The sequence below is a fragment of the Phocoena phocoena genome, chromosome 21 (assembly GCF_963924675.1).
Source record: "Phocoena phocoena chromosome 21, mPhoPho1.1, whole genome shotgun sequence".
Classification (NCBI taxonomy): Eukaryota; Metazoa; Chordata; class Mammalia; order Artiodactyla; family Phocoenidae; genus Phocoena; species Phocoena phocoena.
In genome coordinates this window covers 15,037,405-15,055,205 of record NC_089239.1, presented here as the reverse complement: position 1 = coordinate 15,055,205, position 17,801 = coordinate 15,037,405, and the positions used below count along the sequence as shown (strand labels likewise).

At 48.6% G+C, this 17,801-nt stretch overlaps 1 protein-coding gene across 1 annotated transcript in view; it reads right to left on the bottom strand.

The window, feature by feature from the left end:
- Nucleotides 1–8,557: 8,557 nt before the first annotated feature.
- PRAG1 (PEAK1 related, kinase-activating pseudokinase 1) overlaps nt 8,558–17,801 on the bottom strand; it is a 42,683-nt gene continuing 33,439 nt past the window's right edge. Inside the window, exons 4-5 of the mRNA XM_065900044.1 lie at nt 16,430–17,169; nt 8,558–9,724 (exon numbers count right to left, since the gene is read on the bottom strand). Of these exons, the coding sequence (XP_065756116.1) occupies nt 8,558–9,724; nt 16,430–17,169 (1,907 nt within the window). The remainder of the gene's footprint in view (nt 9,725–16,429; nt 17,170–17,801) is intronic.

The window sequence follows — 17,801 nt, the reverse complement described above, 5'->3', positions numbered from 1 at the left end:
TGGGAGTGCATATAAGGTAATTCAATTGAAAATGGTGCTAATAAAACTTGTGTGCATCTGTTACTACCCACCTCATTCCTACACATTTTAGAGGGACAGATAGTGTTGGCATGACGTGCCAGAGAAATTGTAAAATGTTCCTTTGAATTTAACTTTTAAATTTATTTATTTATTTTTGGTTGCGTTGGGTCTTCGTTGCTGCACGCAGGCTTTCTCTAGTTGCGGTGAGTGGGGGTTTCTGCGCGGGCTTCTCATTGCGGTGGCTTCTCTGGCTGCGGAGCACGGGCTCTAAGCATGTGGGCTTCAGTAGTTGTGGCACGTGGGCTCTAGAGCACAGGCTCAGTAGTTGTGGTGCACGGGCTTAGTTGCTCCGTGGCATGTGGGATCTTCCTGGACCAGGGCTTGAACCCGTGTCCCCTGCATTGGCAGGCAGATTCTTTTTTTTTTTTTTTGCAGTACGCGGGCCTCTCACTGCTATGGCCTCTCCCGTTGCGGAGCACAGGCTCCGGACGCGCAGGCTCAGCGGCCATGGCTCACGGGCCCAGCCGCTCCGCAGCATATGGGATCTTCCCGCCCGGGGCACGAACCCGCGTCCCCTGCATCGGCAGGTAGACTGTCAACCACCGCGCCACCAGGGAAGCCCCGAATTTAACTTTTGATATTAGTCATGGAGCTCAATGTAGTCACTATTGGAATGGAAAAACAGAAAGCAGCTTAGGTGTAAAAGACAGAGGCTTTTCGGTGGGGATGTTCCCTGTGTGAACAGGAGTGAGTCGTTCTTCAGAAATGTGGAGGCAAGACCGATGGGTTTGACCACAGAAGACGTGGTTCCAGTCTGGGTCCTGTCACTCACCAGCCATAAGGACTCTCCGGCAGGTCAGTTCCTCTCTCTGAGGTGCACTGTGTGGACTGTCCTTGGGGAAGCTGTACCTCCTTGGAGGGCTGATGTGAGATAAGACATGTGAAAGTGCTTTGCAACTGTACGGCCCTGGATGATGAGTGGAGCACCATTTTTCCTAAGCAGTGGTCCCAATCATCCACCGTAAACTGTGCATCATAATCAATTCCATCAACACATTTATTAAGCACCCACTATATACAGTATAAGGGGCTGGGGTCGTTTCAGACATGGTCACTGCCCTAAAGGAGCTCATGGTCTACTTAGTGAGAAAGAATATACTCCATCGCCACTCTTATTACAATGAGATAAAAAAACAGGCCCTGCCTCTCCATGAGCGTGTCAGGAGTGAGTCAAGAGTACCTGGTCAAGAGTGACCCAGGAGGGACTTCCCTGGTGGCGCAGTGGTTAAGAATCCGCCTGCCAATGCAGGGGACACGGGTTTCAAGCCCTGGTCCGGGAAGATCTCACATGCCACGGAGCAACTAAGCCCGTGCGCCACAACTACTGAGCCTGCATGCCACAACTACTGAAGCCTGGGAACCTAGAGCCTGTGCTCCGCAGTAAGAGAAGCCACCACAATGAGAAGCCCACGCACTGCAACAAAGAGTAGCCCCTGCTCGCCGCAACTAGAGCAAGCCCGTGCGCAGCAACAAAGACCCAACGCAGCCAATCCTCCTAAAATGTAGATTTCCTGTCTTGATTCCTACATACAACAGAGAAATGTTCTACGGAGGTAAAATGATATCTCAAACACCAGGACTTGAAGTCTTTTGGAACAGAGAAATCAGGTAAACAAGGAGACTATTATTATGTCATTCATAGTTTTCCAATATTTTCATTAGACACCAAACCAGAAACTTCTGTTTATACAACCCGGGGAGTTCACGAATGAAACGTTGCCCAGATGAAGGCATTCCTTTCTCGGTGCTCAGACCACAGGGGTGTGTGAGTGAAAGCTGGACAAAGAACCTGGATTACATGGCCGGTTTCTGTTCACTAAACATCGGGGTGTCCACTTACAGACAGACACACTGACAGCAAACAGAGTCCCGCAGTAGCATTCCCAGGGCTTGTGACATGCTCTTAACAGAATCATTCCAGGGATATTAAGTGTCTCTCTCCGACAGCCTTTCTTTCCCTTCACGGTAACGTTAGAGGTACTACAGAGGAGAAGTTCCAGACCTTCCAGGGTTTGTGCCCTGGAAGGTGATAATTCTGACTCTTCAGCAAACTGCTCCCAGAGAGGAGCTCCCAGAGAAAGCGCCTTTGTAGGAGCACTTGTGAGCTGGGCATTGCTCAGCAACGGTTATCCTACCCAAAGGACATCAATCCCCATGTCACAATGCCCTTGGTTTACTTCATTCCAATGCTTTCTCCGATGGGCTGCTGTCTTTCCAGAGTTGAAACAAAGGGGGCTGCCCAACGATCAGGCAGGGCCCAGCAGCTGGCTCGGGGCTGTCAGCAGGCTGAGGGCTGCAATCAAATGTGTGATTCATAGCTGGGAGGAGGCTGCCAGCTCCAGCTGCAGGGGTATAGTCAGTCGGCACTGGCCGAGAAGGCTCTGTCTGCTCTGTGCCCTTGTGTGCCTTCTGCGCTGGAAGCATGGCCCGCACACTCACTCCCCACTTCTCTCCCCCAGTCCCTGTTTCCATGTGGAGCTGTTCCACTGGACAGAACAGCCAGCGAGCCCCTTCATTCTGTCCATAGTCAATCAGGTACTTGAAACAGCGCATGACTCATGCTGAACTCGGCCAAGACCAACAGCATCAGGCTCCTTTTGATGAAGAGTTAACTCTAAGTTCCATAAACAATTTCCATTAGTGGAGTTCTTGTTGCTTACATGGCACTGTCTACAGTCAGGGAAAAGCCACAGAAAAGCCAAGCCGCAGAGTAGCACAGTCTTTTCCCTCCCTGAACGCTCTTTCTGGAAGACCATTGTGGAAATATTTTCCTCTGCGACCTGGCCATGGTCAGCAGGTCAAGTTGGTGGTGTGGGCTCAATCCAGAGTTTATCAGAGAAGTGCTGGGTTTCAAGTGCAAGAACCAGCAGTGCCACTCCAGAGAGGAGTGAGGGTCAAGGATAAAATTCATCTTTAAACTCAGGGGTCTGCTGTCAATGCTGACTGCGGTTTGGGGCAAACCTCGGGATTTCTATCTGGGAGGAAAAACAGTCCATACCTCTCCATGGCAATGAAATGGGTTGTCCTAAGAACTAAGGGATCTTTAAAACTTTGGTGGATGAATACTCTTCAAGCTGTGCAAATGATGTTTTTAATACCTGGGTTGAAGGCGATAAAACCCTGTCAATTCTCTGAATCAAGTGAGAGGTCAAGTTGCCTCCTCGCTTTAAGAAAGCTTCTGTTGACACACTGCTAAGAGAGAAAATCAAAGTGCTCTTGTATCTCCAGTCTACTAACTTTTGTGTGAGACAAAAGAAATATCTTTGCCACTGCTCATTTGGTTCATGGCACACAGGAAGGATAAAGAAGAAATCAGTGAGGATGGGTGGGAGCAGGGTGGAAACGATGGAGGGATGGCGACAGGAGATGGGGGGGGTGATACTTCTCTGAGTATATATTTTTTTAATAGTTTGGGCTTTTATTGCCATGTTATGTTTTACATTCTCAAAATAAATAAAGCCAATAAGACTGAGGGGTAGGGGAGAGGCGATCTCTGTCACTCCTTTAGGAAAACCAAAAATTGTTTCCATCATCATGGTGATGGGAATCGTCAGTAAAGAAAGGACATAAATAAAGGGCACAGTTTTTAAAAATAAATTTATTTATTTATTATTTTTGGCTGTGTTGGGTCTTCATTGCTGTGTGCAGGCTTTCTCTAGTTGCGGCGAGCAGGGGCTATTCTTCATTGCGGTGAGCGGGCTTCTCTTGTTGTGGAGCACAGGCTCTAGAGCGCGCGGGCTTCAGTAGATGCAGCACATGGGCTCAGTAGTTGTGGCTCACAGGCTCTAGAGCGCAGGCTCAGTAGTTGTGGTACACGGACTTAGTTGCTGCGCGGCATGCGGGATCTTCCCAGAGCAGGGATGGAACCCGTGTCCCATGCATTGGCAGGCGGATTCTTAACCACTGCGCCACCAGGGAAGTCCCAAGTCTTTCTAACTTTTAAAGGAAACTGCTATAAACTTGGAAATTGAAATCTACACAATCTAGAGTTCTATAGTTTCCACATGGCTGGAGCTCTTTGAGAACAGAATAGTGTCCATATGATCCCAATGAAGGTCTTGACAAGAGTGATGCTGTGGACTGAATGTTTGTGTACCCCCCTCTCCCCTCAAAATTCATACATTGAAACTCAATTCCCAATGTGATGGTATTAGGTGGTGAGGCCTTTGGGTGGTGATAAGGTCATGAGGTTGGGGCCTTCATGAATGGCATTAGCGGTCTTACAAAAGAGACCCCAGAGAATTCCCTTGCCCTTTCTGCCACGTGATGATACAGTGAAAATATGGCCATCTATGGACTAGGGATTGTGGTATTACCAGAACTGAATCTGCTGGCACCTTGATCTTGGACTTACCAGCTTCTAGAACTATGAGAAATAAATTTCTGTTGTCATAAGCCACCCTTTATGGCATTTTGTTATAGCAGCCCTACTGGACTAAGACAAAAGAATACCTTTTTGGGAGTTGTGGGAAGTCCTCAGGGCTGGATCCAGGCAAGTGATAAAACAGGTGGTTTGTCTCTGAATCTTGTCTTCTCATTTCCTGCCTTCTCTTCTACCCTTAGATGAAGAGTTCAGTTGCCATGCTCAGTTCCTTAACCTGTCTCCATGCCTGATTAGCTCTGATAGGGCATCAAGTCAGGAGCCGGAAGAATGACCTTTAGGTCTTAATACCATACATAAATGTTTTGGTAGTCTAACCACATCTGGTGTTCAGGACAGTGTTTTTGTAGGAAATAGCTGTAATCGCTTCTGGTAAAATATCTGGCAAGATTTGAATCCAGCATTCAGAATATGTGATAAGTGTACATGTTCAAGTCCTACTGGGATAGCCCAATACCAAGTTGGCTTGCTGGCGTGCAGAAAAACCCCAAGTAAACCTGACTTTGCTTCCGCCACTCCAGAAAGTTGGGATGGATGTAGTCAAGTCCCAGGAGGAAACGTGCAGATCGGAGAAGACTGAATACCCAGGATCCAGGAAGTTTCCAAACTGACCATGGAAGTTCTGGCCCATCCCCGGTTCCCCCTCAATCAATGATATTGTGTTCGGGTTAATTCGGACTCCTTTCCTTAAGACGACCTCCTTTCCAGGGCACAGGTCCTCCAAAGACATCTCTTGCCTGGAGTAGGTTTCCTTGACTGTCATTAACCACATACTTAGCATTGGAAAAGAGAAGGAAAGAGTAATTTGTCAAGACTTTTGTCCCATAGAACTTACCCTAGATGTTTTATTCTTGCCTTTTATTTTTAGCAATGACAGCAGTTGGTTTAAGTTTCGGTTCCTAATAAATCAATTCCATTTACCTCACCCTCTATTAAATATGCCAAGCAGATTTTACGTTATAAAGCTACTATTTTAATGAGATTTAATGAGCTTATCCTTAGATCTTCAAAGATTTATAGACATTCATCAGAGTGGGAAAGGGCTGCTTCCTTTATTGGCTGTATATTTAAAGGACACATTTCAGAGAAGTCATTAAAGTAACGTGTGTCTTCCCTCTTCAAAATCTTCATAACTGCTTTGTGTACATGTGTGCATCACAAAAGAGCTTTTTCCAGCCCCAAGCCTTTGAAAACCAGGACGTGTCACACGGTGATAACTACAGCTCCCCAGAGCCCTGTCTTTTTAGATCTGAGCCATGTGTTTTGATAAATAAATCATCTCTGAAGTGCTTATCTTGCTTCTGGCAAGGATACAATAATTTAGATGCCTGCTTCGTAACGCCTACAGGAAAGAGAACGATTCCACATCTTGGCATGAGAAAGGGAAAGGCCCGTTAACAACCCAAATTACAATGTGGAAAGGATATGGGGGCGACTTGACTCAGAGTTGGAGGGAAAAAAACCTGGAGATTTAAATACCAGTAGTTGGGTCTAAAGCCAAGAAAAAAAGGAGATGAACTCACAGATAACAGAACTATGAAATAGCCGGATGTTACAGGACTGTCATCATATAAAGGTCCCTGCTTATTTCTGAACCCCAGTCCGTGGAAGAAGCTTTTGTTACTGGACTTAATCCATTCGGTGCTTGAACCTTCTGTGAGGTAAAGCCATGCATCCCAGGTGTATTTTGGGGTAACAAAAAAACAGTTATATTGAGCCCCTGAATTTTGTGTGAATGAAGCTGTTTGCCAAAGCTAATATTTGTAGCCACGTGACTTACCGTTCACGGAAGAGGTGGACCAATGGGGATGAGTGGGTGGCCAGTGCCCTGCAGAACCACCTTGATGAAACGAGGCCTGAACACTCCACACTTGGATTTCACCAACAGTGGATAGAAGAAATTGCCCTATCTAGAAAAATGTTACTTTGTTTATGTGCTATTGGGAACATTATTCGATGCCTTCAAACAAGGAAATCCTTGGCAAAGTCCCTTCAAAACCAAGCGCCGGGAAAAGCTTTGCTCCTCCCGATGAACAGTTTCCTAAAATTACACGAATTCTGCAACCGGTTGTTTTCTACTTTTCTAGGTTGGTGGACAGCTCAGAAGTAAGTTTTATGTTTGATCGCTATCATTCCTCTCAATTAGAATGTATTGCTATAGTTCCTTTTCTTTCCACCTTAGTTTTGGGTTCATTTTGGTTCCTAAAACCTTTTCTACCATCTCAGTTTTTTTTTTTTTTTTCCCTGAAGTGGGTGGCATATAAAAAAGGTGCAATTAATTCAGAGGTTTAAAATGTGCCTCTTGAGACGTTTATTTCCAAATAGCGCCTTATTCCTCGGCAGAATATTTGTTTCCTCCCTCTCCATTGTTTATTTATTTGAAGTAAGAAAGAACAAGAAAGCAAGGCAGAGGGTTTGCCTGGAAAATTCCCAGGAAGAAACAACGGACAAACTAATACGCCCTGAAACAGGAAGGTCCTATGGAGAATTATGATTTCCATGTTCAAAACTCTTTCTCTTGTACAAACATAGCTGGAAGCTGGTTTTAGCCACTTCTTTTCTCAATGCTCAAGCAAGAGGTGAAATGACAAATGTGCCCCGAAGCCCCAGGTTTCACCTCAGATGCTTGGAAGTATAGGTGTGTTTACCTGGAGTCCCAGGATGGAAGGCTTGTAAAAGGAGTGAAACTAATATGCAGAAGGTGACCTGGGAGATTTCCCCATCCTGGTTGCTAGCCACATTCCTAGATTTCTAGGACATTCATTAAGATCTTTGCATTTGTTTTAAAGTTGTCCATAGTTATTAACAAGGTTTGAGAAATTAGTTCACAAGTTGGAAGATTACTCTTTAGGTAGAAATACAAGGGCCTTGGGCTGTTTCTCTTCAAATGAGTATTTAGTGACTTCTTGTGAGTCTAGTTTTGAGGAGGAAAGATCTGCTGCTTCCTAATTTTCTTTGAGTATTTTTAAAGTATTTTGAATGAGTTTTTGAAAATGGAAACCCAAAGGAGCTTAGAACAGCAGGGGGACTAGCGGTCTGAAAGTGGGAACACTGGAGTTCGATTCTTGCCCTGCCCTTATCTAGGACAGCAGTAACAGTGGGCTGTTTTCCACCTAGCCCTCCATCCATCCTTCTCAACCCTGCCCAGGGAGGCCAATCCTGCAGACTGTATCACCCAGGGGCCCTTGCTGTCTGGCATCTCACTGGTCTTGGCCTAGGGATGACAGGTGGGAAACAGGTTGAGTGAATCCTCCCCATTCCTGCCCTTGCTTTTGCCTCATCACCCTTTGCTTTTCTCTTAACCCTGCCCACAACTCTCTAAGTGGTCCCGTCAGGGTCTTGTCATTTGAACCATCTGGGGTGGCTTCTGCTTTGAGCCAGGCTTCTGATACAAATGACAACCAGGTTTAGCAAACTGGAAATGGATTTCAAGCAGTGGGATTAAATTCTGAAATTCTGGGATCACACCAGCTGTGTCTGAATTCTTCCTAAGAGACTTGTTAGGTGGGGAGAGAAGCAGGGAAGATTAACTGGTCTCCGCATGCCTGGGGCCCTTGCGGCCTTTTGCTCTATCTTACGAGAAGTGTAAGATAGAGGACAGTTCAGGTGGTCTTGAAGCCACTGCTTCAGGGGCTTAAAAACAATTTTACCCGCCAAAGGTATTAACGCTCTTGGGCACTTGAGGATAAAAGAGCTTTCTTTACTCAAGAGTCAACCGAAAATTTTAATTAAAAATGGAGAGTTTTTTGGTTTTTTTTTTTAAATAGCCACTTGACAAGAGGGTAAAGAGAGCCCATAATGGGGTAGTGAGACCAGAGTCCAGGCTTCACTCTGCTGGCCACACTGTTCTCAGGACCTTGCAATAAGCTAGAAATGTACACAATTGTAGGCGAAAACTTCAAGGCTAGGGGAGGAGAGGAGGCCAGACCAGGGTGGGCAGTGACATCCTCAGTCTTTTGTATTTATATCTTACACACACACATATATATATAACATCCAAGTACAACAGTCATTTGTACCATTTCCCAGGAGACACAGATGTTTCCAAGGCAAGGCAAGGCGGGGTTGGGGGCAGCACGCGGGACGGGGGCTGCCTCACAGAAGCTGCAGGAGCTTCAGCGATTGTAAGAGAGCTCCGGGCTCCGCCGACGCCAGATACTGGCAGCAGAGCCAGTCCTCCAGCTCCACCCCGCGCCGGCGGTCCACCGCCTTCTCGGCGAACTTCATCATCATCAGGGCCCGCTTCATGTCGATCCAGTTGCTGAGCGTGGCGCACAGCGCCTCCTCGGAGGTGCCCGGCTGCTCCACCAGCTCCCGCCGGGGTCCCCACAGAAGGCACTGCAGCACGCGCTTGGCCTCGCCGATGCGGATGCGCTTGATGGGGTCGGCCTGCAGCAGCAGGTGCGCGAGCCGCTGCAGGCCCGGCGAGTAGAGGGACAGCACCGGCAGTGGGGGCAGGTCCTCCTGCCGGTAGTCCTGCTCCCGCAGCTGCGCCCGCACCTCGAACGGGTTGGGCTGGTGGAGCAGCTCGTAAATGAGGATGCCCGTTTGGAACTCGTCGAACTTGCGGTACTGGGAGGCAGACACAATCTCTGGTGCCAGGCGGGCCTGGCTCTTTTTCTGCTGCAGGTTGGTGGAACCGCCCGGCTTCTGCTTGGCCTTCAGGAAGTTGCTGATGATGAGTCGGGGCAAGTGCTTCTCGCCGGGCCCTCCCTGACAGGCAAGGCCAGCCGGAGGGGTGGGCGTGACGCCGGCCGGGAGGGCGGCAGAGGGGCAAGAGGAAGGGGTAGCGGCAGGGGCAGGGGGTAAGGTGGTGGGAGGGGCCCAGGAGGTGGCGGAGGAGGGGTCCGGGGAGGCCTGCGGGGCGCAGTGCACCAGCAGCAGGTTCTCCAGGCATAGGTCCCGGTGGATGATGCCGTGCTCCTTCAGGTGCTCCAGCCCGTTGCAGAGCTGCAGAAGCAGGAAGCACACGCGCCGCTCGTAAACCTCGGGCTCAGACTGGTGGCTGGTGGCTGAGTCTTGCACAAAGTCCGAGGCGGTCTGGTGGGGTACCTCTCGGGTGATGACCACCACGCAGTCCTGCTCCTGGGCGGGGGGATGTGAAGGCAGGGCAGACAGGGGGTCCTTGGGCGCATCGGGAGAGGTGAGCATGCTGGAGGGCACCGAGGCGACAAAGTGGCCGCAGTCCTGCTGGATGTTGAAGTGCACGGGCACGGAAGGGCTGCAGTACGAGGCTGCTTTGGGCTCAGGGGTTTTGCAGATCTGTGGGGGAAAGGGGCAGTGAGGTCAAAGGGCCAGAGCCATCATTCGGTTCAGCAACTGGGGTTGGGACGTTTGGATATCCACACGCAAAACGGTGAATTTACACCCGTATCTCACACCGTACACACAATTAACTCAAAATGGATCCCAGAGACCCAGGTCGCAATGGAGAGACTTAGATGTGAGAGCCAAAACATATGCACTTTTGAAGAAAACACAGGACAGGATCTTTGAGACCTCAGGTTGAGCAAGGGTTGCTCAGATACCACACCAAAAGCATGGTCCATAGGAGAAAAAAATGGACAAACTTGACCTTACTGAAACTCAAAACTTGTATGCTTCAAAAGATACTAAGAAAATGCAAAGACAAGTAATAGAGTGGGAGGAAATATTTGCAAAACACATATCCAGTAAAATGATTTCTATCCAGAATTTACCAAAAATTCTTGCAACGCAGTAATAAGATAAATTACCCAATCAAAAAGTGGGCAAAAGATGCATTTCACCAAAGAAATATATAATTGGCCATAAACACATGAAAAGATGTTCAACATCATGAATCATAAGGGAAATGCAAGTCAAAACCACAATGAGAGACCAGGTGAGGCCCACCAGAACGGCTATAATAAAATGATAACAGCAAGTGTCTATGAGGATGTGGAGAAATGGGAACTCTCATTTATAGCTGGTGGAATGTCAAATGGTACCACCACTTTGGAATACAGTTTCGCAATTTCTTAACAAGCTAAACCTAAAATTATCACATGACCCAGCAAGAGTGAGTTCCCTTGGTAGGAAGACGTCCCCATGCCCAGAGCGTAGGCTGGACAAATTCTCAGGAAGCCAGATAAGAGCTCACACAGGCAGTCAGCCTCACTCCTCAGCCCTCGCACCTGAATTGGCAGCTACCTTGTAATAGATGTGTTCGACCCCTGGGGTGTTCCCTTCTTGGGGAATCTCAGGGGCAGATGCAGGCCCTAAACCTCTAGGACTTGGTCAAATTCTCTTAGGCTGCCCTAGTTTCTAGATCCAGGTACATATGCCATGCCTACCAGCTGGCACAACCTGTGGGGCTGATTTCAGTGGAGCCGCTAAGTGGAAGCCACGAGCTTTTCCTCCAAGGGTGAGTCAGAGCAGCTGAAAGAAAACAGAAAGCTCTCCAGAGAATAGGGAACCCAGAGGGCCCAAAGGCACCCTCTGAACCAGAGGTGGGAATAAACAGACAGATGATCTCAAGCTCCTTTGGGGAATTCCCAGTGTCTTTCCCACCTCTTCTACATCTTCTTGTACTAACGACAGCGACTGCCAACTAAGGATCCTGAGCAACAGGAACCCTCATCTGGTGGCCACACAACTGAAGAGTCTTGAGCCAGACACAACGGCCCCCTGTCAGGCCTCAATTTCCCTCTAATTACACTGAAAGGGACAGTATATGGTCTGTGGGTGCCCCTCTCAAAAGGAGATGATGCAACCCCAGCCATACTTTGTAGAAAGGTAGGGATCAGTGCGTAATCCTTAGAAGAAAGGCATTTCGCCTCCATCTATAAAATATCATCCTGCAAACAATCCAAAAATAACCCTTTGGGGTGCTGCATGGCTGCACTCAGATGAGTACAGCAGTGTTTATGGAGCACCACAATGCTTACAGGTGACGTTTTTAGAAGTTCTGCTGCAAGTACCTTTTCAAAGAGATATATTTATATTGCAGTTCTACAAAGCTCAGCATAAAACCTGGCATAAAAGAGCTCCGCTTCTGAGAAAACTTTTTAAAAGATAATTGGAGGGCTTGGGGGAGAGAACACATTAATTTATTGATCCCTCTAATAGAGAAGTAGAATAGAAATAAAAGGGAATTACATTTTATCCCAGACAGTGCTTCCTATTACTAACAAAAGTGATTTCAGAATGCATGCCTAAAAGGCACTGCTGCAGGCTCTTTCTTATCCAAGCACACCCAGCTATATTCAGTTTTTATTTTTGGCTGTGTTGGGTCCCCATTGCTGCACATGGGCTCTCTCTAGTTGAGGCAAGCAGGGGTTACTCTTCGTCGCGGTGCGCGGGCCTCTCATCGTTGTGGCCTCTCTTGTTGCAGAGCACAGGCTCCAGAGCGCAGGCTCGGAAGTTGTGGTGCGCGGGCTTAGCTGCTCCGCGGCATGTGGGATCTTCCCAGGCCAGGGATCGAACCCGTGTCCCCTGCCCTGGCAGGCGGATTCTTAACCACTGCACCACCGGGGAAGCCCTGTGTTCAGTTTTTAAATGGCAGTCTTCTGGAACACTATTACACTAAAGGAAATTTGGGAGGGGTCCTCAAAAAACAGTCTTGCATATAAATACCAACCCCTGTGTATGGACCTGTCTGCTGTGCCATCCACGGATACTAATGTCATCCCCTCCAGTGAGGGCTTCTCAACTACAACATATACCTACCGAACCCTTGCACCATGCCTACCAAGCATTTTGTCATGTAGTGTCTCGTTAAATCTCATTGAACAACTCAATGAGGTAGATGCTACTACAGAGGAGGAAACTGAGACTTCAAGAGGTTAAATTATTTGCCCTAGATTATACAGCTAAGAAGTGTTCTGGAGGTGAAAAGTACGGGCTTTGGAGTGAAAAGGACCTTAGTTTAAATATAAACTCTGCAAACATTGGCAACTTTCCCTTGATTCTTGTTATTTGTGGTCGTTATGTTCTATTAAGTAGCCACAAACACTGAATGCGTGAATGCTGAACCACTGCTCCTTGGGAAATACAATGTGAAGTTCTTGCAAGCCTCTGGTCACAAGGTGTTCACCAACTTATCAATATGTAACCTTGTTGTATACTGTGTGTGTTTCTGTTTAAAGATGCCTTATTCATGGATACTGCTGATGCACTAACACTGACTCACGGCCAACAGCAGTGTAACTCATGCCTGAGCTAAGCTGATCTAACACCCTCTCAAAGGTGCATCACAGCCTTCCTGACCTTAGGAACACGAGACAGGACTTCAGCGCTCAGCGTGGCCATTTTAAAGAGCGAAATCGCCAACGAAAAGCACAAAAGTGTGACGATGAGGCATTAAATAGACACAAAAAGTACACCTGTGTACAGTATGAGAGCTGAAACAAGAAGGCGGAGGGTCCCTTTGCACCACCTCAGCTGAAGATTTGCAAGTCAGATGACCCGGATTTCCGCCCCCGCCCACTGTGTGCCAGTTCAGTAATGAACCCCAAAGCCCTCCAAGTATTGATGTGGGGTTACAAGTAAGTTTCAGCATCGAATTCACAAACGCAGGATCCACGAATACTGAAGATCAAAGGTATTTATCTCCAAGTGTGTTTCTCCTCTGTATCTCAGGGGCAGTGTCCCTCTTCACAGGGCCACTGGGAGCATTAAAGGACACAACACAGGTGTGGCTTTCAACACAATGCCCAGGCGAGCACCCACCAGGAGAGGTTGCTATGGTGACTGCCCTTGCGGGTCCGGCTGTAGCCATGTGGTGGTGCTGGGCAATTCCAGAGCTGGCTGGCTGTACAAACCCAGAGGGTTCAGCTGCCGGGGCCTGGGCTGTGTTTCCAAGGATCCCCTCTCTCCAGGGTATCAAAGGCCTGGGCCCTGCAAACACTCTCCTTGGGAGCTCCAGGCACCTCGCACAGAGGTGTAGATGAAAGAGGAGAGTAAATGACAAGTGGCCTGGATGCATTTCAGAATCAGTGAGCTGGTCCCTCTGGCAAGACCTGCAGCTTCCTCACTGCCTCGAACAAAAGACAGAGCACAAGAGGCGCAGCCCTGGGCCGCCGCCAAGATCATTCTACAGTGTCAAATTAGAGGTGAGGGGAGAGGAGGGGGCGGAGGGAGGGGACGGCTTCTTTTCCACCCCATCTCCCCTCACCGCCCCCCAAGTTCATTTTCAGGGAGTCTGTGCTTGGGTTCTGGCTCAAGACCTTCACACAGACCTTTGGTTCAGCTCAAATTTCAAACGTTTCACTGAGCCAAGTCTCACTTTAAACTTTGGTGCCACGGCCTGATTCGTGGTTGAAAATCTGGGCTAAGTCACGTCTGTTAAATAAAAAAGGCCCAGCCCACTTAGCGCGGGTCCCTAATTACCGGAGTTCTGGCTGACTGAGGCATGAAACAGCTTCAAAAGCACACACAACTAAGGCATTTTTTTCCCTCCTCATACTCGTGGAGCTGGGCTACATGAGCTGGCTTCACCTCCTCGCGGCTACAGGGTGCCAAGCCCACAAACGGAGGGACCAGCGTCAGCCCGAGCAGGTGCGAGCCTGCAACGGAAGCTCCTGCTTCCCAGGCACGGATGAAATGAGCTCAGCCACAGCCAGGCGGTGCGGGAAGGAGCCCCGCTCCCCACTCCTGGGGATTCAGCCGATTCAGATGACTGTATTCCATCTAGGATCAGCACTAATGAAGTGCAACAGCAGTGCGGAAGGATGCTCCGTGCCCCGCCCCCCTCCCCTCCCCCCCCAGGCCAGGCCCATTTGCAAATTGATATTGTTGTTCCCCAGACTCTGAATACTGGAAGCTCTTCTCCAGATTTTCTTTTCACACATTACAGAGATAGTCCCTGAGCTGCCAAGGCTCCAGCAAAATCAAAGAGGAGACCCCGGGGACTCTCTTCCTTAAGAGGACCAAGGTCTATCGCCGGCTTCCTTATGGTTTAGATTTCGAATGCAATGAACGACGCTGCCTTTTAACATCCTCTGGAAATGCTGAAATTTCTGCACTGTTCTTCGGAGAACTGGCTAATTCTACATTGTTACAGGAGATCCTAGAATCCAAGCTGCACATCGCCATCGTGGATAAGAAAAACAAACCCCTTTGCCCGGAGGTTCTGATCCAGCGGCAGATCTTGCACCACGTGGCCCCCTGGGCCATATCACTTTCTACCCCATGGGCAAGAGGGATTGAGCCTGTCCCACCAGGCTCTTTCCTCCTCCGAATGGAGAAGTCAGCTGTCTCTTGGCAGTGAAGGAGCTGCCCAGGTCCAGCCCAAGGAGGCGGGGGAGAGTAACACATGAACACAGGAAATGTTCAGGGTGGAAGCAGAGACATTATTCACAAATCCCTTTCTCAGGTCCACTAGGTTGGCAGAAGCAAAGAACTTCCTAAAGGCACCTCCATCCCCTTGACTTTCAAGGAGCTCAAACCTACATCCCTTTCATTGCATGGATACAGGCCCCTGGCTCTGGGCCACCAGCGATGACCAGGCTGACCATGTCCAGCTCTCTGGAGGGTCTACTCACTCTTCCTTTACTGGATACAGCACCAGGCTAATAGGAAGGGAAACGCTGGGGTTGTTTCTTTTTCTTTTAGTTGTGATTGGGGGGGTGACCAGGTAGGGTAGCTCAACAAGAGAGTAGCTGCCGAGTTCAGATATAAAGAGGCAATGAAGTTCAAAACTCTATCTAGTCTTTTGGGGCCTTGATTTCTGACAATGAACTGGATCCTCCTAATAGCTACCTTCCTGCCTAGTTTTTTTGCAAGAAGGCAGCGAGTAATTATACAGAGCCCCTTGAACAAATAAATCAGGGGTTCCCAATCTATATTTTATGGTGGTGTCATCAATTTTTTAAAAGAAAAATCTCACAGTAAAATTCACTGCAATTTTCCTTGGGTAATAAGCATAGTATTAAAAAAACTCTTACTGGTAAGAAGGAAGCCACCCCGCCAAGACCGTTCCACGTTAGTTCACTGTTTGCATTTTTTCTAATTAGAAATAAAAGAATGTCTTGGGGCAGGTGATGGCAGAAAAGAGTTCAGGGTTCCCTTCTCACTCCTCACAAAAGCCTGCATTTATAGAAAGACCACAGACCACCAGGTACTCAAGGGACACCAAAAGAAGATGAGAAAAGGGGCCACCAGAGGGGCCAGATGGATACAGACAGCTCCACCAGCTTACTCAGAGCTGTGCCCCAAAAGAGCAATGGGGCGTGCTAGCAACAGCCCTGATCCAGGGCCAACGATTAAACAGCTGTGTTACTTTGGGCTAGTCACTTAACTTCTCTGAACTTCATTTTTCTTAACTGAAAGGGTGGTAGCATAGGCTTTGAGACAAGACAAAGAAGACTTCAAATCCATCTTAGCCACCTGCCAGCTGTGGGCAGATTACTTAATCATTTTGAGCCTCAGATTTCCCACCTGTAACACCTACCTACCCTGTGAGGATTTGAGGTCGTGTAGTTAACACACCCATCCAAGAGTCTAGTTGTATACTGACTGCTCTATCAGTAATATTACTGTTGTGGTTCAAGATGATGTTTGGGTCTAACTCTCCTTCCGGCTCTATTTTAAGAACTATATCTTAATTGCCTATCTCCCGTATTGGATTATAAGCTCCACAGGAACCGTATGTTCACCTCTATATACTCAGATCTTTACAAAATACCTGGCTTATAGTAGGCGTTCAACAGAAACCTGCTGAGTAAATGAATGAATTCTCCATCACATGAACAGGCAACTGTCTTAATCCAACTCGATCATGTAGGCTCGCTCCTGAAAGCACAGAATGAACCTTCTATTCATTGTACAAATCACATTGCACCACGTCCTGGACCAGGCAGAGAGTGAGATCACCGAGCATTTTTTGGAAACTACCCTCCTTCGGGAGCTGGCTGAGGGGAAATGACTTCCCCAGCCATAGCGCTGCCCCCTCGAGCCAGGACCGGCTGGCGGCACTGTGGAATGGGAGGAGGGGTTGGTACCTACTTTCACAGCGTAGGTGCTGCCGGGGTCCTCGGAGCAGGTGGCACAGTAATAAATGGCATCCCCCGAGTCGCAGCAGGGCTTGTTACAGGCCAGCTTGAACAGGGACCAGTTATTCTCGCTGAAGTGCAGCCCCTTTTTCTGGCCGCCCATGAAGAGGTCCTCACACCTGGCCACGAGGCGGACCAAGGACTGGGCGTAGAGCCCTCCCAGCTTGGTGTAGGTGCCCTCCTTGCTGCTGATGCTGCTCAGGAGGCTGTGGAGCTGCAGCTGGGCGCTGCCCACCGAGGTCTGGCTGGACACGCTCAGCTGGGAGGCCGCGGCCGAGGAGACCCCTTTGCCCTGCAGGCTCTGGCTGCCCGCCAGCCCTGGCGCTGGGCCCCAGGGGCCATTGTCTTTGAACGTTTTCTCCAGAGGCTCGGAAGCAGAGAAGATGTGCTGGTGGCGGCTGCCGGGGCCTGAGGAGTAGCTGAAGTGGGACTTGTCATGGACACAGACGTTGGTTTCTGAGTGGCTGAGGTTCAGCTTGGGACCTGCTGTTCTTGGCTTGGGGGAGCCTTGGGTCCAGAAGAAGCCATCCGGAGAAGAGGCCGCCCGGCTCACTAGCTTCTTCTGGGGGAGAGGTGGGGGTTGCAGGGGGCCACCGGGGGACACATCCTCAGTGGAGCCCGAAGGGAAGGGAACAGGGCTGAAGAGCTCCTTCCTGCTGCTGGTGGGCGAGTGAGTCAGCTCAGATGATGGACCTGAAAAAGAGAAACAGAAACCATCAGACCGGGGGCCCAGGCCACTCAGTTCCAGGGTCCCGTGGGCCTTTTTTTTTCTTTCCATCAAAGCAATGTATTTTATTTTGTTTTTATCTATTTCTTGAAGAGACAACATATGCACAATGAACACAACTCAAAATGCAAAAAAGGTGTACAATGCCAATGAAGTCTTCCTCCTACCCTGTTCCTTAGCGCCCAGTCCCTCTCTTAGGAGGAAACATGGCGGGCAATTTCCCACACATCCTCCTGGAGATCTGCCAAACAACCCAAACACACACACACACACACACACACACACATGCACACACACACATTTACACAAAGGAGAGCAAACGGTGCCCACTGATTGCAGTATTCCTTTTCTTCACTTGCCACTATGGCTTGGAGATATTCCACATCAGATGATGTTCAGGTCTATCTAATTCTTTTTAAAAGCTATCCCATACTGTATCATCACATGCAAGTACCATAATTTATTTAACTGCTCCCCCGTGGATGGACACTTAGGTTGCTTCTAATATTTTGCAAACAATGTTGCAACAGCACCAACAAGCTTCAACATGTGTGGCTTGGCTGGATTTTTTCAAAATGTCAGTTTATAGAGGGTACAA